Genomic DNA, 22655 nt, shown 5'->3' with positions numbered 1-22655 from the left:
ACCTGAACAAAGAATATACACATACAACTAAAAAAAAGGAAAAGAAAGAAAACTCTGCCATTAGCATCAGAGCACTTAAAAACACTTCACATCCCTTATGAAGCCATTTTACACTGATCAGATTAGAAGACATTTTGAAGCCTAGCAATATATAGTATTGGCAAGAACATGGAGTGAAGACCAATCTCACACAGCGTTTGCAGGAAAGCACTTTGGTAGAGCAATTTGGCAATATCTCCTAAATTTAAAGATGCTCTTTTCTTATGAACCAGAAATTACCTTCCAAGGAGTGTACATGAGAGGATCTCTTGAACTGGTACATACTGAAAGTTTCAAAGGAAAATGTCTTCCTAGATTTTCATATTATCCAGGAACAAGAAAAATCATTAACAGAATGGATAGAGCATCTGTGATATATTTATATACTGATCTAGACTATCTGAGTGAAAAAGATGCTACGTAATTCAGCATGGATGAATCTAACAATATTTCAGGAAAATAGAATAACTTACAGTAGAGCATGATTTCATTTATAACAAGTTTAAATATACCAAAATAATTTTATGTAATTCTGTGGATACATAAAGACCAGCAAATATTAGAACCCTACTTAGGGATTAAAAAAATACAAAACATTAAATTCAATGAGAGTTTAGTGCAGGCAAAGGAAAGAAGAACATAGTCAGGGAGGGCTCAATTTGAAAATATTTGATTATGTCAAGTGTCTGAAGCAAAATTGGCATAGGTGAAGACAATAATGATTAGCTTGCTTGCATAAGTTGTCTTTACATTATTTTCTATTTCTTAATATAAAATGGAAATAGTTCATAATGACACATTTAAAATGACCACTAAATCACTTTTATTATGGGAATGAATATTGATATAAAAACAATCTATAAGGAAAGTTGTCATTCTATCAAAAGTCTTATGAATGAGGATATCATTGGAACAGATTTATTGTTCTAAATGTTGTTTAGAGCAAAATCTGAGATACACAAAGACAATCATTGTTATGTGATTTCTATGAAGAGAAAAAGGGAAATAAAATTTTCACCTATGGTGATTGAGAAGGTTCTGGATATTAATTTGGAAATTGTTAAAAACTAAAATCTCAAATAGTCATTGACATAGCATCATTTGGTAACTCTGTCTTTTATAACTACTTGTATGAGTAAGATGGATGGAATTTTCTGTTCTTTTTTATACTCATGGAGCAAAAAGAATGCCTTCTGGTTTTGTCCTTAAATTTCTAAGAGTTTTTTTTTTTTAATTTACTGAGATGGAACTATCACTATTAGCAAATAATTTGATAACTTCTCTCAAGTTCCATATGTGATTAACAAAAGATAAAAGACAAGTCATGACAGAGTGACTCCCTAATTTTAAATATGCTCATTAGTTGGTCAGATAATATGATACACTACCTACCTGTGGCCAAAGTGTCTACTTAATTTAACAATTTCCTTTGGAAAACTTTCCTGATTGCATTTTTAACATCTTTGTTCCGCAGGCTATAAATAAAAGGGTTTAACATAGGACTCACAAAGATATAAAACACGGCAACAATTTTGCTCTGTTCTACAGATGTCTCAGAAGGGGGTCTTAGGTGCATGCAGAACAGAGTCCCATAAAAGATGGTGACAGCCGTCAAATGGGACCCACAGGTGGAGAAGGCTTTGCGCCTGCCCTCAGCAGAGTGGATGCGCAGAATGGTGGAGAAAATGAAAATGTATGAGATGAGAATGATGGCTAGAGAACAGGTGAGATTGAAACCAGCCACCACAAACATGGCAGTTTCTTTGACATAAGTATCTGAGCAGGCAAGGACTATGAGAGGTGGGTCTGCACAGTAAAAGTGGTTGATTTCATTGGGTCCACAGAAGGAGAGGCGAAGCATCAGGATGGTCTGTGCCAGACCATTCACAAAGCCATAAATATAAGGGGTGGCAACGAGAGAGAAGCAGACACACCTGGACATCTTGCTGCCATACAACAGGGGTTTGCAGATGGCCACGTAGCGGTCATAGGCCATCACTGTGAGCATATAATAATCGGTGATCACCAGGGCAATGAAAAAGTGGAATTGCAGAAGGCAACCCAGGAAGGAAATGGCTTTTCTCTCGGATAAGAAATGAACCAGCATCTGTGGAGCGACACTGGTGGTATAACAGAGGTCCACAAAAGAGAGATGACTGAGGAAGAAGTACATTGGAGTGTGAAGTTTTGAGTCACTTCTGATTAACAAAATCATGCTAACATTGCCAAGCACTGTGATAAGGTAGATGACTAGGAAGACCACAAAAAGGACAGGCTGTAACTCAGCTTGATCTGTCAGTCCCAGGAGAATAAACTCAGTCACTGCTGTGTAGTTGTTCTTTAACATTGTGTGTGCGTGGCTTCAAATGAGGGCTAAAAGAAGGGAAATGAAAATGCATGTCTCTTGTCACATATCTGTTACCCCCATCATGTCATCTGATAAGTCTTCCCCAAAACTTGTAAACATTTGTGACATTAAAAATAGCTTAGTCAGTATGCAATTGATATTTTAACATCTACATTAGGGCAGCTCAGGTGGCTCAGCGGTTTAGCGCCACCTTCTGCCCAGGGTGTGATCCTGGAAACCCGGGATCGAGTCCTAAATCAGGCTCCCTGCATGGAGCCTGCTTCTCCCTCTGCCTGTGTCTCTGCCTCCCTCTCTCTCTGTGTCTCTTACGAATAAATAAATAAAATCTTTAAAAAAAAATCTACATTAATATACAGCTCCTTTTATAAAGGCAGTAATATTTTAAATGCTTTCCTGAAAGTCTTCACATTGAAAAGACTTTACCTTATCTGCAAGATTTAGTACATTAGTTCACTTACAATTTCCTTAAACGTTGCTTTTTTTTGTGGGGGGGGGGGGGAGTGGCAATCTTTTGTTTCTTAGTATATTTTTGATGTGGTATATAAATCATCATCTGTTTTGCACAACTGAATCGAATGATGCATATACCTGTAGAACGAGGTTTTGTCCTCCTGCCCCTCTCGACTCAAGATCATTTCAAGCATTTTTCCCACTCTGCAATGCATGTCCTTCCCTTTATGTGTCTTCTGCTCAGGTGGTCCTCATAGCACCAAATCTTACTTAACTTTTAAGATATGATATGCATATGCATATGATTTCCTTTGTTTTGTTTATTAATGCCAAATATCAGGGCCAAAATTTGGTTCATGTGGCACAAAAGTCAATTATGTTTCTGGTATAAAAAAAGATACATATATAGTACATAAATATATATGTATGTATCTATAAGATAGATACATACATACATATGTATTTGTGATCCCCTTCCTTGGAGGAGAGATTAGGGAAGACATGTATTAAAAGGCTCCCTGGTATGGGGGAGGAGAAAATAATGAAGAAAAGATTAACAAGCATATTCACACTTTACAATACTTTTATTGTAACTCTACCTCTTTTTTACTTTTACAAAAATTAAGAAAAAATATATAACCTAAATTATATTTAAGATTTTCAATATATGTAAATGATACTACTGGAATAATAATCATATTAATCATACAACTGAGACAAGACATAAGATACCCTCAAGTGCATCTCCCCAGTTGTCTGTAGGATAAAAATACCATAAAGACCATTGTGGAAAACCTACACCATCCTTCAGTAACAAACCCAGGTATGGCAATATTATGTTGCCTTCTACTAATAGGTACAAAGCCAAGGAAGGACGAGGGTCACTTTGTAAGGCATTTTGTAAATGCCTCCACCTTCTCGTGCATTGCATTATCCAATTCTACACATGTGGACTTTGGACTTATTTGTCCAGGATAATAAAATGCAAGACAAATCACCTAAATCAATGTAATCATAATTACTTTGTAAATTCTAACCTAACTTCTTAAGATTAGAGTAATTATCATAATAGACAAGTACTCTTTGATGCTGGGATGGCATTTGAATGAATATCTACTCACTGACATATAAATCAAGTGTCCATATAATTAAAGTGTCTATTTGTTACTGTGGGTTAATGATGCAATGCAAGCTTAAACATATCAGATAATTTAGCTGAGTACTTCATGACAACGACTTTCCTTTAATGAAACAAAACACAAAGTGCTACATGATTTCAACAAAAACTCAGAGACAGATATTTATAGGGAGACAGATGTGGCTCTGGGGACACACGAGGCTTTGCATTCTTGACATTCACCCTCACCCTGAGGCTCTCTCAAATAGATGCTTGTGGCACTATTCAGGCACCCAAAGATTGTAGAAGGTTGGTCTTTTTTTTTTTTTTTTTAAGAAGGCTGATGTCTCCTGATAGGTGGTCATCATTCAGTTAGAAGTGGAAAAGATTCAGTGAAGGCATCTCCATGAAATGCATTTTTAATTAACTTTATTTAAATAATTAATGTAGATCATAAACCTAAGAGTGGCTACTCTCTATGAAGGGGTAAGGAGCATTATACAATAGAATGCTTATAATTATGAAAAGTAGCATCATTACTTTGGAAGCTATTTAACACAACTCCCTAATTTTCTTCATGAAGTAAGAGAAAATATTCATAGCTAGGTTTTGAGAGTCATCAAAGTCAACAGATATTGAGAGTCCTCAGGGAGACCACCTCACCAGAAAACCCACATATCCAATTCCTAGCTATGGGGATTGACCAAGTTACTCATCTCTCTGTGTCTAAATTTCCTCATGCATAAAATTTGGTTCTCATAGCAACTCCTTTCTATGAGGTTTTTGTTTTTTTTTTTTTTTCAGATAAAACTTCAAATATGTCTGACGTGTAAAAAGTACTTAGGTTGTAGCTATTATTATATTGGGTACAAAATCCGGTCTCATCTTAAATAAGACAAAACCCAAAGTGTGATTCCAGGGATAAGAGTTTATCTAATCATTACCCATAGCCTCAGTGACACCTAGAACAATGCTTTCCCAAATGGAGCCAATCAATCATTATATATGGAATGAATATTCTCTCTGGTCAGTTTTGTTTTCATTTGAACTACTACTCTACTGAACATTTATAAATACTTGTACTTTTAGAAGATCACTAAAATTTAAATCAAGGGGTTTGTTAATTCATCATGCTTCAGCCCATAATTTTTTTTTGTTGTTGAGTAAAAGATTTATTTCCTCCTTCCAAGATATATTTTCACAATACCACAACCTACCTCTGCAAGAAGTGTGATTTCCCAATGATAGTGTGAATAGAAAGACCTGAGGATTTTATAACAGAATTGTCATATAGGGATCAAATCCCTATGGTTTAATTATTTCTAGCAGCAAGTCATTCAGACTATGTACAGCCACTATCTTATTCTCTTGCAAATCCTAACTAAGCTCACTGAGAATATGATTTGGATACACTACCAACAGGGAATCAAATCTCCTGAGAATCATAAAGCAATGGGATTCATCATTTATTTTAAGTTATGGTTGAATATCTTACTATTTTTTGACTGGGGGAGTACTACAACATGTAAAGTAGAATGATACCTGGTATATAGAGTGGTTTTGGAATCTGGAATGCCATTGGTAGATCGACTCATTTCTGTTGAGCTTGGACAAGTTATTTATTAATTCTGAGCTTTGTGCTTTGACTTTTTAACAGAACAATAACATATAACTATGTATATACCATGGGAACATTATGGATATACAGGTAATGTAGATGTGCTTGCTGGTAATTCTTACCTCACCCCTTTTGTCTTTTCTTCTCTTTCTCCCTTTACCCCCTCAAGTTAAACCCTTATGGATCACACCAATAGAGCTCCTTGGGTGTCCAGATTCAGGTGAGTTTGGCCAATGCCAGAAATCAGCAGGATATCAGAGGTGGGAGAAAGAGAAAAAGAGCTCTATTTACTTCCCATTTTCTCCCAGATGCACAATGGAGGTGCTAGAATGGCTGCATCCTTCCAAGCAAAACTCCTCCTGAGCTGTGTGTTGGGAAAGAGGGTGGCCAGGGACTTGCTTCCTGCTTCTAGCTCTCTTTGGGTGGTGGTTGTGGTCACTGCATGCTTATTTCAGAACAGAGGATGGGCTCTATTTTCTGCTGCTAGCTTCCAGATGCTGCAACTTCTTTGATCAATTTCTGTAGTTTTGCCTATATTCTGTGTCCTTTCACTAAATTCTCTCCAGGTAAACAGTCTGAGTAAAATGTTGTTTTATGCTGTGTCCCTAACACAGGCCTGAGCAGTATGTGGTAGTTCTTCAATACTGTTGCAATGGAAGTAGTAGCAGCAAGAATGATTATTCATTTTGTTATAGTTTTGGGATAGATCTGGGTTTTGAAGATTCTGGCCTGGAGCTCAAAAAAGACCATTGAGTTACCCTCTTTCTGGATCCTGAATCAACTGAGGACTACACATAGGAGTCAGCTATTGTTCATAGCAGCATTGTTGCAGGTAGAATTGGATTTAACAATGTGGCTTAAACATGCTTTTCTGTTCCTTCCTTCTGAAATGAAGTCACCTAGCACAACTCTTGGTCCCTCTTTACCTTTCCAGAGTTATGGCCAGTCACCACACCTGATTGAGTTGAGACATGTTCATGAATCACATAGAGAATTGGATGCCTTGTATTGTCTGTGTGGCAGCAGCAAAAAATCCTTTCCATAATCTCACCCATTTCCACTCACCCTACTTAGATAAGTGTGTGTGGGATGTAGTAAGAGGAATCCAAAAAGTCCTTTAAAACTTTTCCTCCAAAACATTTAGAAACCTCTGTCTTAATCCTTATTACCACAGTTGACACATTCTTTCATCTGTTTATGCATTCCAGAAACATCTGGTTATTCTTGACTTTCTGCTTTCATTCCCATTCCCTTCAAAGATTATCTTCTTGACTTCTATTTTTTTTTTTTAAGATTTTATTTATTTATCTGAGAGAGACACAGAGAGAAAGCATGAGTGGAGAGAAGGGGAAGCAGACTCCCTGCTGACCAGGCAGCCCAAAGCAGGGCTTCATCTGTAAGAAATAAATTATATCTATATTACAGGGATATTGTAGGTATTAAATAGAGTTTACTTTTTCTTGGTAATGAAGAAGGATGTTCATTTTTAAATGCTTAGCACACTACTGGCTGGTACCTAGAAATACTCAAGAAATGAGAGTAGCTGCCATCATAACTGAGTTGTAAATTTGCATGCTCCACCAACAGATAATGTAAAGTAAATGTGAAAAAAATGTAACTTTAAAAATTCTCTGTATTGTTTAGTTTTTCCTTTGGAAACAATTCTGCTGAGCAGATATGTGGCAAAACAAGATTCAAAGTATTTTTTTTATAGTGAATCTGCTAGAAAACCAAATAACCATATTTGTCTAGAGTCAATTTATGAAAATCCAGAGATAATTTCAACTATCAAAGCATGTATACAGAGTGTATAATGTTGACATTGATTGTAAAAAACATCTGCAAGGTCATGAACAATAGGTCAATTATCATAAGAATGATGAGCAATTCAAATTTCTAAAATGAATACAATGGTCATCTTAAATGAGGAAACACAATCTTTTATCCAGATATTATAACAATTTCTTTTTACCAACATATTTTATGAAGGATTTGATGGTAGCATGGATTTAGAACTATTAAAAAATATAAGGGATAATTATATTATACTAGAGCTTCTACCCATCTCAACAAATCAACTAGACAGAAAAACATTTTCAGAATGACAAAGAGTATATATTGAGTTTTTGTTTGTTTGTTTGTCAATTTGTTTAACTAGCAGGATTTCTGCCCACCTGACAAGTAAAGGTCTTTTATTTACTCTTTGTATGTTTATAGCAACTTATATATACATATTTTGCATATTTCTCTTATATTTTCAGAAGAAAATTTAATGATAAAATATCTTTGTCATATTACCGAAGTCCTTATTTCAAGATATAATTACATATCACATAGACTTGTAATGTATGACTTTTAAGAGGAGCTTTGGACTTAAACCATCAAAATTTAAATAAACTCTTTGATTGATCTTTCACTTTAGATGAATGCCTAGTCTTTCAAATTTTAATCTTTTTTCCCTTTTATGACTTATGAGGCCCTTTATCGCTAGAGTCTTATCACTGATTTGAATCCATTATGCTTGTGCTTCCCTTTGGCCTTTTTTGGCCTCTAATCTACATGATTGCTTTGCTGGACTCCACCAGGAAAAGTGCATCTTGCACTCTTTAATCTTTCTTGGCCAGAAACAGCCTTCTATGTCTTCCCAGCTGACCCAGCTGCACCTTGGCTCTTGAGGAAACTATAGGCCCCCACTTAGGATCTGCTTCTTAGATTCTTTCAGACATGGCCTGAGAATGCTGCTATGTAGTACTCAGCCTCACTGATGCAACACTCCTCAGGTTCATCTCTTAAATATTTTTGTACTCCCCTACAAGGGGATGCAGAAAATTTGAAATTTGGGTGCTGCCCATGCCCCATGGAAACCAAAGAATCTGTGGAAACATTAAGTCAAGTCCAAGGAGCAACCATTTAAGTAAGCTAATCCCAAAGCCTACTTTTCCTTGGCTACCTGACATGTTGATTCAGAAAAAAAGCCCACAGCAAGGAGATCAGGAGAGCCAGTCTGAGAGTGAACTCCTAAGGCCCTAAATCTTTTCTTTTTCTTTTTCTTCTCTTTCACTTTCTTTTTATTTTTTTTTAATTCACTCATTAGTATGCCTATGCTAAAGGACCAGGCTTTGGCTCTTTACTTTCTCTCCATGATAATCTACATCTTTTGATGTCAAGCATTAATGGCAGATGAACTTCAGAGGAGGAAAATCAGCTCAATCATATGAAAGATACAATATTATTTTTGTTATTCATAATGGTATTATTATGAACCTGGTCCAGAACTACTAGGACTTTCTCTCCTTTCAAATTCTAACATAGTTAAGACCCAAAGAGGAAATATTATATGAGTATAATATTATATATCAGGAATTAAAAACTAAACATATTGTTTAAGTGTCCACACTAACAAGTCTGAACCAGTTTCATTCAAACTAACCTTTCCATGAGACCTGAGAGTCTAAAAATGTATTCCCTGCAACTTGCAATTTAATTCACAAGAAGAAATGATCTTAGATTACTAAATGAAAATGAAATAAGCTGCTGTTTACATGGAAGGCCACCAAGTCACAACCATCTGCATAGTTTTGTTGTTTGAGTATTCATCAGTAATTCTTCACCAAACATCAATTGTGCACCCAAAATGCTGTATAGATCTCTCCAGGAGATGGCAAATGAAATTGACAAGAATTATGTCCCCAGAGCACTGCCTGTCCTGTAAAAGAAATAGGGAGGTTATAAAAGGAGACAAATACCACAAGAGAGACAGAGAAAACCAGCAATGGCATCTCCAAGGGGAAATACTATCCCAGCTGAGAATATGATGAGTAGAGTCATGGCAGAGAGATTTTCATTATGAAGAATGCAATACCTTTTTACTTAGCCTAGAATGAATCTCCCTATCAAAATTGATACCCCCTGTTTTTCACATTTAATAAAAGATACTGCATGCATCTAAAGATTAACCCATAATTTAAGATCCCATCCATTAAGAAATTACTTCTGTCTTTTGTAAACATCCCCAGAGGGAATCCTAAGGATGTCCCATAGGTGATTTCCTGATGAATGTTTCAGGGATGAGTCATCCATAGTTAATCATTCAGGTATAAATCCTTCCACTTTGGGGACCTTCCAGGAGGCTTGGAAATTACTATCCCTCCACAGGTAAGTCTGACAGTTCTGAAAATCAAGAACTTCTAATACCTTTTATTTGATTTTTTACCATCTTCTCTTTTTAATGTAAAATGGAATTATTAGGGGCACCTGGGTGGCTCAGTGGTTGAGCTTTGGCCTTTGGCTAAGGTCATGATCTCAGGATCCTGGGATAGAGTCACGCAGGAAGCCTGCTTCACCCTGCCTTTGTTTCTGTCTCTCTCTGTGTGTCTCTCATGAATAAAATAATAAAAATCTTTTTAAAAAATAAAAAATAAAATAAAATGGAATTATTAGTGATTATAAGAATTGCCACATTAAGACAAAACTATAGGCAGGCAGACTCAGACTCTTTCTGACAAAGACAGATTATGACTGGTAGTATATTAAATCAAGCCTTGCAACCATCCCAAACTTAGTTACAAATCCATTTCACAATACAGCTAAGATTTAGATAAGCTTATATGTTGAGCTTTAGCCAATCCTTGGATTTCAAAAAATCTGTACATCACACTTCCCTTTTAACTTTTCCACCTCCAAGCCTAGAGCCTTAGAATTTGGCACAAGAAAATACATTCCCACTCCATATGTCTCTAACAATTTCACTGTACTTTTTATTTATTAAGAGAAAAATTTAAAAGGGATTTGGGTAAATGAGTGATAGATAAGGGTGAGAAAGAAAAAAATAAATGTGAATATCTCCCCATCCTCATTTGAAAGGGCTTCTCATAGACTTTTCCAATTCAAGTTTGCACTGAAATATAATGGCACTGCTATAATAGGATGATTAAAACAGGTTTACATTGTTTTGTTCAAGGGGAATACACTTTTCATTACTCTGTTTCTTCTTTTTTTAATTTTTTTTTTCCTTAAGTAAACTCCATGCCCAACATGGAACTGAAACTCACAACCCTGAGATCAAGAGTCACATGTTCCACCAACTGAATCAGCCAAATGTTCCTTCTTTACTGTGTTTCTGTCCCTTTACAATATTGCAATAGATTTTAATGACTTTTCAGCTGAAGCATCCCATTTAGATAAAGTTCTCAGAAAAGATTCCTAAAGGCTTGAAGCTTTTTGCTTTGTTTTGTTTTCTTCCCCCTACATTATTCATAGACCTTTAATTCCTACCTACACTAAGCATAATTGTGATTCTTTTTGATAATTCTGTTATTTGAACTATAATGATTTTATACATTTAATAATTATCTTCTTTTGGATTATCCTTATTCTTCCCCTTTTCTCACTAAACTTTCCCTTGGAATGAGAGAAGCACTGAATGATGAGAAGTGGGCGAGGGTCTCCTAACAACTTGGAATGCACCCACCTGATGGAGGCCCATGGCACAGTGGGCTATGCTGTGTGACATGTGACTGAAAACTTTTTGATGGCCATTTAACATGACCTGCATGGCATTTTTTTAGGTTGTATTTATTTATTCATGAGAGACACAGAGAGAGAAGTAGAGACATAGGCAGAGGAAGAAGCAGGCTCAGCAAGGGGAGCCTGATAAAGACTTGATCCCAGGATCCTGAGCCAATCAGGTGGCATTTTTAAAACACTGAACACTTTAGTGAGTATAAGAACACATGAGTTCTTCTCTTCTACTCTTTCACTTCAGGTCATAATTTGAGATAAAACTATATCAAATTTACTTCTGTAGAAGGTGTTTTTCCATGTGTATCCCCAAAACAAAATCCTAGACTGTGTGTAGTAAATGATAGGATGGCATGATCATTAATAAGAAAGCTTACTTCTTTTTCCTTTTATTTCTGAATGCAAGAAAATTTGACATAGGGTCATAGAGACTCTTAGAAAGATTCTCTTTCTTCATGCCCAAAAAAACAACAGAATGCCATCAAGCCTAAGTCAGAGGATGGGATGTTTCCTTCTTCAAACTAATGGGGAAATATTTTGTCTGTCTGCATTGATGACAGCAAGTTCTATACTTAGGGAAACTGTGGTAATACCTAAGTATCCTCTGTAAGGGGAAGGTGTAAATTCTCAAAGGATTAAACCATATGATAAACCTTTTTATTTAGTTTAAACAAATCATATCAACTGTCTCATTCAGTACTTCAATCCTGACTGTGCATTAAAATCATGTGGAAAGCTTGTTCAAAAATTTGTCAATGTGTGTACCCCACCTGAGCTGAGCTGTGACCCAAGTATCAGTGTTTTCAAAACTTCCACATTAGAACCCAATGTGAAGCCAAAGTTGATAACCACTAATCTGAGTGTTGTATATGTCAATATATTATTTTAATAAGAAACAGAGTTAGTCTTTAAAAGGTATAAACTTTTACTATCCTTCTGGCCTTAAAAAATTATAGGTAACTCATTTTTTCCTGAGTCCTGAGTAAACTTCCATCTAACAATCCAACTTGCAAATTTTAATTGTCAATATTCAAAGCTTTAAGTCAGGTACCATTATCACTAGCTCATGTTATAAAAACAAATCTATAATTGTACTTTCTCCTGTACATTGTTTAATGGCAGCTAAAATTTTTGTAGTAACTCAGACTCCACTGGTACATTAGGGAGATGAGAAATCTACACATCATGAAAAAAATCAGCTGATGTGAGTTGGCAAAGTTTCCTCTTTGATTCCTCCATTTGTTCAACTAATTATTATTGTGTTTCTACTGATTCAGGCATTGGCTGGTTCTAGGGATAGGGCACACACAAAGTTCTTGCCCTCCTGTGGTTAACCTTTAAATGGAGGAGAGACAACAAAATATGTAACTAAAAATTATTTATATAAATAAAAATTTCATAAGTTATAAATGAGCAAAAATAGGTCGTGGGCAATGATTAAAGAGCTAGGGAATGAAGCTTAACTTGAGAGGTCTAAATGAAGTGATGAAATGAGTCACTCAAATGCCTTGTAGAACTTTCAAGGCAGAGACATCAGTATATGTAAAGGTCCCAAGGTAAGATTGTGTTCAACATGTTCAGAAAACACTAGAAGGACAATGTGGCCTGAGAAAAAGGACTGGAGAGAGACTTTTATATTAGACCTAATGATAGCAGAGGAACTGCTGACAAATTATTCTAAGATTCAATGTGTAATCTTTTGAAGGTAGAGCAAAAAAGGCTTCCTAATAGTTAAATACCAGGTTTGAAGTCAAGGGTATGAGATAAAATGAAATATGAATATTGTATATAAAAAATAAAATAAATTGGGATACTGTGAGATAAAAAGAGACCATGAGATCAAAGGGGATATTAGGTGAAAAACATTACAGACCATAAGTGACTGGTTTGGAACAAAGGAGATAAGATGGACAGATATCAAAGAAGCAGGAGAAGTGCATTGCTATAGGAGAATAAGGAAGAAATTAGAAAGAAAGTGAATATCAGTAAATAAGGATGAAATTAGGAAGAAACTGAACACCAATAAATACACAACAGGCTCCCAAGAATATATGTGACTCCAATTACAAAAGATTGTAGACAACCAGTCTACAGAGAGTCACCCCTTCTTCCCATTCCTTGATGAAGCATTTATGTCATAACCAGATTATGGCAGTAGTCATGTTTGAGTGCCAAAAATTCTGATCCTATAGTCTAATTAGGGACACCAATGAGTCAAGTTGAATTCCATATGTGCTAGGCAAGGAAAGGTGAGAGTGACAAAGCAGCCAGCATGGCAGATGCATGGACTTCAAATATATTGTCCATTTCTCCAGCACCACCAACCACCTTATAGCAACTACTGAAAATCTTCCACCAACTGGAGGAAGTAACAACCTATTTAAACCTCTCTTTTCAAAGCCAGTTTGTGTTATGCCCATTTACTTTTACTTTGTCTATTCTTGAAATGCTTACAATTTATTTCTGTTTTTATATTTGACAAATTATTCCCTTATTAGAGTAAATGAAGATGGACATATTTCTCCCACACAACAGCACTGAAGCAACTGAGTTCATCCTGCTGGGACTGACCAGCCAACAAGAGCTGCAACCCATCCTTTTTGTGGTGTTTCTACTGATTTACATCATCACCCTGACAGGAAACTTTGGATTGATTGCATTAATCAGATTCACTCCCCGGCTGCAAACACCCATGTACTTTTTCCTCACCCACTTAGCATGCGTGGATATTTTTTATTCTACTAATGTCTCTCCTCAGATGCTTGTTAATTTCCTCTCTGAGAAGAAAACTATTTCCTACACAGGGTGTCTGGCCCAGTGTTTTGTTTTTGTGACTCTGCTCCTTACTGAGTATTACATGCTTGGTGCCATGGCCTATGACAGGTACATGGCAATCTGCCATCCGCTGCATTACAACAGCAGAATGTCCAGGCCACTTTGCATCTGCCTTGTCACTTTTCCCTACCTCTGGGGTTCTATGGTGGGCACAATGCAAGTAATATTGACCTCTCGCTTGTCCTTTTGTGGACCTAACATCATCAATCATTTCTACTGTGCTGACCCACCTCTCCTCATGCTGACGTGTTCTGACACTTACATAAAGCAGACTGCACTATTTGTGTCTGCGGGGATTAACCTCACTGGTTCCCTACTCATCATCCTCATCTCTTATGTTTTCATTTTTATCACCATTATGAGGATCCATTCCAGTGAAGGGCAATGCAAAGCCTTCTCCACCTGTGGCTCTCACCTGACCGCTGTCACCATGTTCTATGGGTCCCTATTCTGCATGTATCTGAGACCAGCAAATGAGCAGTCTGTTGAACAAGGGAAAATTGTGGCAGTGGTCTGTATCTTTGTGAGTCCCATGTTGAACCCATTTATCTACAGCCTGAGGAACAAAGATGTGAAGCAGGCTTTGAGAATAGTATTTACGAGGAAACTTGGTACAGTGGAGAAAATGTCTATTTTGACAGTCTCCCAATGAAAAAAAATCTCAGAAACAATCAAAAAGCAACTCATGTTGGTTGTATCTGAATGCAATTCTCTGAAGTAACAGTAACATTTTTTTGTGTATGCATAGTTTAGGACAAAATGAGAATCCTAATGGAAACAACAAATGGGACCATTGTATGGAACTAATGACTGATAGGAAGCACAACAACAGAAGTCAGCTGATTATAATTAAGAAGGGCCATGTGTTTAGTTTCACTCAAGAACTGACTTCCAGTTGATTGGTAGGCAGAGAAGTTCTTCCTTTCATGACCTATTGTTCATAGGTCAACAATATTTATCATCACTGAGCTATTCTTACTAGCAAAGCGAGGTGCTTTGCAATATATTTTCTGAATATGAAAATGATTTACATCCAGAGGCACCTAGGTGGCTCAGTGATTGAGCATCTGCCTTTGGTTCAGGTTGTGATCAGGGTCCTGGGATTGAGTCCCACATCAGGCTCCCCAGAGGGAGCCTACTTCTCCTTCTCTCTCTGCCTATGTCTCTGCCTCTCTCTGTGTATCTCTCATTCATAAATAAATAAAATCATAAAAAATGATTTACATCCATATATTACATAGTTTATTTTTAATGAAAGCTGATTATCTTCTCAAAAACGCTCAAAGCTCTAATTTCAGATATTTGTTCTCAATACTTTTTTGGTGCATTGTTATGTCTACTAATCTTGAGTTGAAAACCATCTGTGTTTTATTATTTTCACAAATAACCTAACTTTTTACATTTTAATTACCCAAATTATTTCTTTCATTAGTTTCCCTAAATCAAAACAGATATCTATATGAATGGGAGATACCCATTCTAGATATAGAATTTTCATTGCTTACAAGGTTTTTATGATTTTGTTCTGACAATATTGACAATTATTTGCTCTATAATGCTGCATGTTACCTTTTAGTTTGTGTCTACCTATAAACTATTTTAAAATAACAGTTGCTTTAGAGATGCCTGGGTGGCTGTCAGTGAAGTGTCTGATTCATTTCAGCTCAGGGTATGAGCTCAGGTCATAAGATGGAGTCCCTCTGTGCTCAGCATGGAGTCTGCTTAAGATTCTCCCCTTCCTCTGACCCCATCGCCCCCCCACACACACACTTGCACTCTCTCTCTCTCAAATAAATAAATTAATCAAAAAATAAAATATATGCCTTTTCTAAGAGTTTCAGTTGATACAACAAAGAAATAAACAATCTTAAATGATGTCTTAATATTTTTCTAATATTAATAAAGGCAGAGTGAAATGGTCACTCTCAAACACAACTAGTCCTAAATGTAAATAGTTAATGCTTCCTGGAGAAAATTTACCAATAGAAAAAATTAACCAAAGCTTTAAAATTGTTCAGAGCATTTAATTCAGCAATTCCCCAACCTAAGGAAACAATTAAGTATGTTCATAGAACATAATAATAATATAACAATAATAGGGTACATTATTATGTAATAATCATAACAGTAATAGGGTACAACAATATGATGGAATAATGGCTTACAAGACAAAGTATGTAAAAATAAAGTGCACCATTTTTAATAAGAGATTATAAGTAACTTTTGCTTTTATTCCAAAATTGAAGAATCCTTCAGTATTTTTCAATTTGCTTTTCTACAGTTGATATGTAATATTTTTGCAACCAAGTTCAAGGATGATTTAATTTTGTGTATAATACTACTTTAATATAAAAAAATAAAATAAAATAACAAAGAAAAAGTGATGTTGACTATAAATAGTCTGTATGAAAATATAAATATTATACTATCAAGTGAAAAATCAGTGTTTAAACTCATAAATGGTAAATGATTCAAATTTTGTTTCATGAATTATAAGAATATGCATACATATCAATTCATTGAGAAAAATATAACAAAATACAAATAGAAGTTGTCCATTGATTTAGGACATATCACCAACAAAATGTTACTCCATCACATCTGTTTACATTTTTATATATGTATAATAAACATGTTTGATAGAATCAGCCTTATTCAATCAACCAAGACATGAAAATGAAGCCTAACCGCAGGTCATTTAGGTTATGTTCTGGAAAATCATATAAATACATACAATAAATCAATGAATTGATTTCACATAAGTTTTTAGTACTGTGGTCTTAGTTAAAATAATAGCACACGATATTAGAATACCAAACATTTAAGGCAATTTAAACAAAGTTTTTTAAAAACAAAGTTTAACATATATTTCAAAATGCAGCTATCTTCTTGACTAATAATGCATAGGTGAATTATGGAACTCTTCATATAATCTTGTTTGCTATAATTTGCAAAATAGAAATTTTGTGAGTTACTGTAACAGCCTTGTCTATAGACTAATGAGTCACAGACACTTTTATGAACCAAAGTAAACATCGGATGTTCTCCTCCAAAAACACAAAGATACATCTCTCATTTATATACTGTTTCAAGACATTCTTAGGTTTACAAAGCCAATCGAAAGACTCTATTAACTCTGAATAAATTAGATCTAAGTCAGAACCACTACATTAAAAATATACATAGATTGCTATTATACCAAACTTATAAACAGGTGTTGGCAGTTTATTTTAAAAATTGAGGAGCATAAGTAGTATCTACAATAAGACAAAAACAGGGATCCCTGGGTGACTCAGCAGTTTAGCGCCTGCCTTCGGCCCAGGATGTGATCCTGGAGTCCTAGGATCGAGTCCCACATCGGACTCCCTGCACGGAGCCTGCTTGTCTCTCTCTCTCCCTCTCCCTCTCTCTCTCTCTCTCATGAATAAATAAATAAATAATTAAAAAAAAATAAGACAAAAACTTTCTCAGGATGTCTACAATATTGGTTGGGAAAATTTTATAGAATGCTTAAACCTAGGAGAGATTGATATATTTAAAATTTCCCTAAGGTGATTCCAGTGATTACTCAGGCACCAGAACCATTATTCTATACCATTCATTGAAGAATAAATTATTTCACAATTTTTTGAAGTATAAAATTAATCATTCTATTTTGAAAATCATTATGATTTTCTCTCTCTCTCTCTCTCATGAATAAATAAATAAATAATTAAAAAAAAAATAAGACAAAAACTTTCTCAGGATGTCTACAATATTGGTTGGGAAAATTTTATAGAATGCTTAAACCTAGGAGAGATTGATATATTTAAAATTTCCCTAAGGTGATTCCAGTGATTACTCAGGCACCAGAACCATTATTCTATACCATTCATTGAAGAATAAATTATTTCACAATTTTTTGAAGTATAAAATTAATCATTCTATTTTGAAAATCATTATGACTCTGTGGACAGCATAATTCAGAAAGTTGGATTTCCAGTATTCTTATCATACTGAATTAATTCTAATACTTACTCCCAAGTAAGTAAAGATGCTAAAATATTTTATGGAATTATTGGATACCACCCAATTTATATGTGCAGATTTTTTTGCTACAGAAAATATTGTTTAACTTCAACATTGCAGTTTTTATTAAAATGATTTATTTGAAGCTATTAATTTTGAGAGGAATTTGCTAATGTCATTGTGAGTTTATGAAGAGACTATATCATGACTAGAGAGTAGTAGATTTGCCCTGTGATGGGATTCACTATGTTATTACAAACGTTAAATAATTACAATGAACAGATGCCTACACTGCAATTTTATGAAAAATATTTCCCTGAATGATTTGCTGCATAGCATGGATCACATCCTTGTTCCTTAGACTATAAATCAATGGGTTCAACATTGGGCTTAAAAATGTATAAAAGACAGCAATTATTTTAGACTCCTCTATAGACTTCTCAGATGGACTCCTTAAGTACATGCAGAAGAGGGTGCCATAAAACAAAGTGACTGTTGTCAAGTGGGAAGCACAAGTAGAAAAGGCTTTGTGCCTGCCTTCAGCAGAACGGATCCTCAAGATGGCTACAATAATGAAAAGGTAGGATAGCACAATGATGAAGAGAGAGCTTGACAGAGTCAAGCCAGCTACTACCAGCATCGCCATCTTTTTGACATGGGTGTCAGAGCAGGCCAACAGGATAAGAGGAGGATCTGCACAGTAGAAGTGGTTGATTTCAAGGGAGTCACAGAAGGACAAGTGAAAAGTCAACAGTGTCTGGGAGAGTCCATTAAGGTAACCACAAGTATAAGAGATCACCACTAGGGAGATGCAAATGTTCTTGGACATTCTGGTACTGTAATGTAGAGGGCTACAGATGGCTACATAGCGATCCAATGCCATTGAAGCAAGGATGTAAAACTCAGTGATCACCAGGGCAATGAAGAGAAGACACTGCGTGAAGCATCCAGCATAGGAGATGGTCTTCTGGTCTGAGAGGAAATTGTACAGCATGTTTGGAGTGATATTGGAAGAATAGCAGATGTCTACAAAGGAGAGGTGGCTAAGGAAGAAGTACATGGGAGTTTGCAGGTGGGAATTGGTCCCGATCAGTACAATCATGCACAGATTCCCTGCCAGTGTGACTAGATAGATCACCAGAAACACCCCAAACAGGATCTTCTCTAGTACTGGGTCGTCTGTGAGTCCCAGGAGAATGAATCCCGTCACTGAAGTGTGGTTCGAGGAAGACATTTTCTTATTCCTTGAAAACTGAGAGTAGCAGAGAAGGTGAGGGATCCTGTCTAATCCAGATTCTGCATTTATTCCATCCATTTTTATCATTTACTCATTGATATATTCAGCTACTGAGACATTTCCCTATTCAAAAATCATATCAATATATCTGCATAAATATTTTTATTCTGTATCTCTTCATTATCTCTCATTTATATTGCAAACACACATACACACACATATTTTCTCATATTTGTGTGTATACCTATATATTCATACATATGCATATTGTACATTAAGTAATAATAATACATATTTAATATATATACATATTTATACATTTATACCTGTGTTCTTGAGGAACTACATATTTGATATTTTTTCACACCTTAAAAAAAGCCAAAGGAAAGAAATTCAGATATGAAAAGCCACAGATAATTGGCATCATCCAAGTGGACAAAAACGTAATTTGGATATTTAGGGTCCCACTAACTAGGGTATGTTATTGTTTCAGATATATTATACAAGATAAATCTTCAGGACACTATTTTACTTGAAAACCATAGTAATCTGGCTTAATTTCATTCAGAAACATTTAGGGTAGCCAGGGTGGCTCAGCAGTTTAGCGCCGCCTTCAACGCAGGGTGTGATTTAGGAGACCCTGAATCGAGTCCCATGTCGGGCTCCCTGCGTGGAGCCTGCGTCTCCCTCTGCCTGTGTCTTTGCCTCTCTCTTTCTCTGTGTCTCTCATGAATAAATAAATAAAATCTTAAAAAAAATAAACACTTATTTAGTGAAACTTACATCTGGCATTTAGGCTAAGAGGTCAGAAAAAAAGAATTCTTTCTGTTCTGTAGATTCACACATTTATTTATTCATTTACACTGAAAAGGCTGATTTTTTTTCTGTTCTACGTTCTGTGGTTACAGCAGTGAACAAACTATCCAACTCATGGAGCAGTAAGAGACAGAACAGATTTAAACACATAGGCAAAGATATATATCATTATGTCAGTTAGAAACAAGTGCTATGAAGAAAAATGAAGAGGAGATGCATTTAGATACAATATTTTTCCACATCATTGAGATACTAATGTCCACAGAAAAGCCTATAATATATTTTTGGTGAGCAAATGTAGAAAGTGACCTACCTGTAAAGAGTTGGCTTACCAATTTTTGTAAAAGCAAAGTGGGCAGATATATAATGTATTTCTTAGGTATATTCCATAGAGTATTTAAGAAATAATTAAAAAAAAAAAAAACAGTTAAAAAAAGTCTTTGCTCCTCTGGGGCATAACCGTAATTTGATGGTCTGGGAACTGGATTCTCCTTTGAGGCCAGTATTCCCGTCTAACCTGTACATATATTACTTAGTCCTGTATGTGAAATCTTTAGCATGATTAAAAAATGTAGCTGTCAGTTTTAATACTATAAAAGATAAAATAAGGGAGATAAGTTTTGTTTTTTTTAATGTAGTAAAGTGGGAATTCCAATTAGAAAGACTGTTTTTCCATGTAAACACTGAGGTGGCATGATGTAATGAGAGTGCAGAAGAGGAAGGTAGAGTAGGTGAGAGATTTGAGGAGCACAAAGACCAGGCAAACCATAGATTAGGAGAAATATTCACATCAAGTAATTCTATTTTATTTTATTTTTTTATTTTATTTTATTTTATTTTATTTTATTTTATTTTATATTTTATTTATACATACTTTTTTTTATTGGAGTACGATTGCCAAATAATTCTAACAAAGGATTTACATTCAGAATTTGTGCACAACTTCCACAACTCAGGGATGAAGATATAACCAGCCCAATTAAAAAAAAAATCTGAAGTGAACAGACATTTCATAAAAGATATATGAGCAGCCAATAATGACAGGAAAAGAATGTCAACATCTACGATTGTCAAATAAATGCAAATTATGAATACAGGTAGGTATCACTTCACACAACCTCAATGGCAGGAATTTAAAAGATCGGCGGTGACTTCCTGGGAAGATGATGCAGTAGGAGAGTCCTTGGCTCTCCTCAACCCATGGACACATCTAGATCATGGCCTTATCAGTGTGAATAACCCAGAAAATGACTGGTAGAATCAACTCTCCACAGCTAAATGTAGAGAACAGGTCCCATCAGAGAGTCTAGGAAGGGTGGAAAATACAGTCCAGAGCTAAGTGGACCTGTTAAACCGGCCGTAGGATAGAGGAACATGGCAGACATGGAGAGGGGGGAGGAGCAGCCCGCCATATGAGCCACCTCAGATACACAGGATCCACATGTGGAATATGAATCCGCATAACATTTGGCTTCAAAAATCTGAGGGTCTCTCTTCATGACTTCTTACAGTCAGGGGCACTTACCCCTGGAACTTTAAAAATCAGTGGGTTCAGCTCTGGGAGGGTTGGAAGAAAAGAAGAAACTGAGTCCCCACCTTTAAAGAGACAGTAAAACAAACAGCTCTGCTGAGATACAGCATAGAAGCAGCAATATGAAAATTGCCTGGGTTATAAGGGAAGATTTATTTACTAATCTCAGAGCATTTGCTAGAGGAACAGGGATATTTGGGAGACTTCTCCACAAACAAAAGAGCTGGCAGGCACCACTTGTTCCCTAACACACCCAGCCTAGATACATGAACACCTATGGGGACCAGTGCAGCAAGAACCTTCTCCATTAGCTTGCTAACAATGCCCCTACTCCCATACTCTGCTGCAGGTGAGCATCGGCATTCTGGCCTGGGCAGGAAGTTTCCCAGGTGCCTTCAGGTCCTCTCCTGTAGTGGACTGGCTCAGACTTTGCTAGCCCCAAGTACCCTACCCTCACATTCTCCTGTGAACTTCCCCACTCTAATATGCCCTTGGCCAGAGTCCATCCAAGGTGGTGCCACAAGCCTAGCAGTGTGCAAAAGGCCTGACAGGGGCCATCACCACTCCAAAATGACTCCTGCCCCTGGGAGAGGGCAAGATAATGATATATACCAGTCTGACTACAGCTCCAGCAATGATCTGGGGATAGATATTGGGTCTAACCACAGGCTCTGCCCACCAATGAAAGCTTCTCAGGGACAACACAGATAAAGTGCTACCCAAGTACATAAAGCAACTAGTAACAGACATAAAGGAAGTAATTGATAGTTATACAATAATAGTAGTACAATACAATTATCCCACTTACATTAATGAGTAGATCGTCCGAACAGAAAATAAACAAGGAAATAATGGCTTTGAATTACACACTAGGACAGATGGATTTAACAAATATACTCAGATGTTTCCATCCAAAAACAGCAGAATACACAATCTTTTCAAGTGCACATGGAACATTTTCTAGAATAGATCATATGTCAGACCACAAAATAAGCTTCAATAAATTCAAAGAGATTGAAGTCATACCATGCATCTCGTCTGACCACATCTCTATGAAACTAGAAATCATCCACAAGAAAAAATCTGGAAAGAATACATACACATGAGGTTAAATAA

At 36.0% G+C, this 22655-nt stretch overlaps 4 protein-coding genes across 4 annotated transcripts in view; 1 reads left to right on the top strand and 3 right to left on the bottom strand.

Annotated features, from left to right (window-relative positions):
• LOC112663682 (olfactory receptor 5M3) overlaps window positions 1–22655 on the bottom strand; it is a 145059-nt gene that overhangs the window by 64463 nt on the left and 57941 nt on the right. The window lies entirely within an intron of this gene.
• On the bottom strand, window positions 1451–2386 carry LOC112663686 (olfactory receptor 1030-like). The gene has a single exon (XM_025452761.3). It carries the CDS (start codon window positions 2384–2386, stop codon window positions 1451–1453), a length of 936 nt encoding a protein of 311 aa, XP_025308546.3.
• The window catches only part of LOC112663144 (olfactory receptor 1019), a 51158-nt gene continuing 42124 nt past the window's right edge, over window positions 13622–22655 (top strand). The window contains exon 1 of the mRNA XM_025451723.3: window positions 13622–14221. Coding sequence (XP_025307508.3) covers window positions 13622–14221 — 600 coding nt within the window. The remainder of the gene's footprint in view (window positions 14222–22655) is intronic.
• Window positions 18242–19189, bottom strand: LOC112663688 (olfactory receptor 5M10). The gene has a single exon (XM_025452763.1). It carries the CDS (start codon window positions 19187–19189, stop codon window positions 18242–18244), a length of 948 nt encoding a protein of 315 aa, XP_025308548.1.

Source organism: Canis lupus, chromosome 18, assembly GCF_003254725.2.
Source record: "Canis lupus dingo isolate Sandy chromosome 18, ASM325472v2, whole genome shotgun sequence".
NCBI classification, from domain to species: domain Eukaryota; kingdom Metazoa; phylum Chordata; class Mammalia; order Carnivora; family Canidae; genus Canis; species Canis lupus.
The sequence above is the reverse complement of the archived record's forward strand: the minus strand, read 5'-3'. Positions and strand labels throughout refer to the sequence as shown.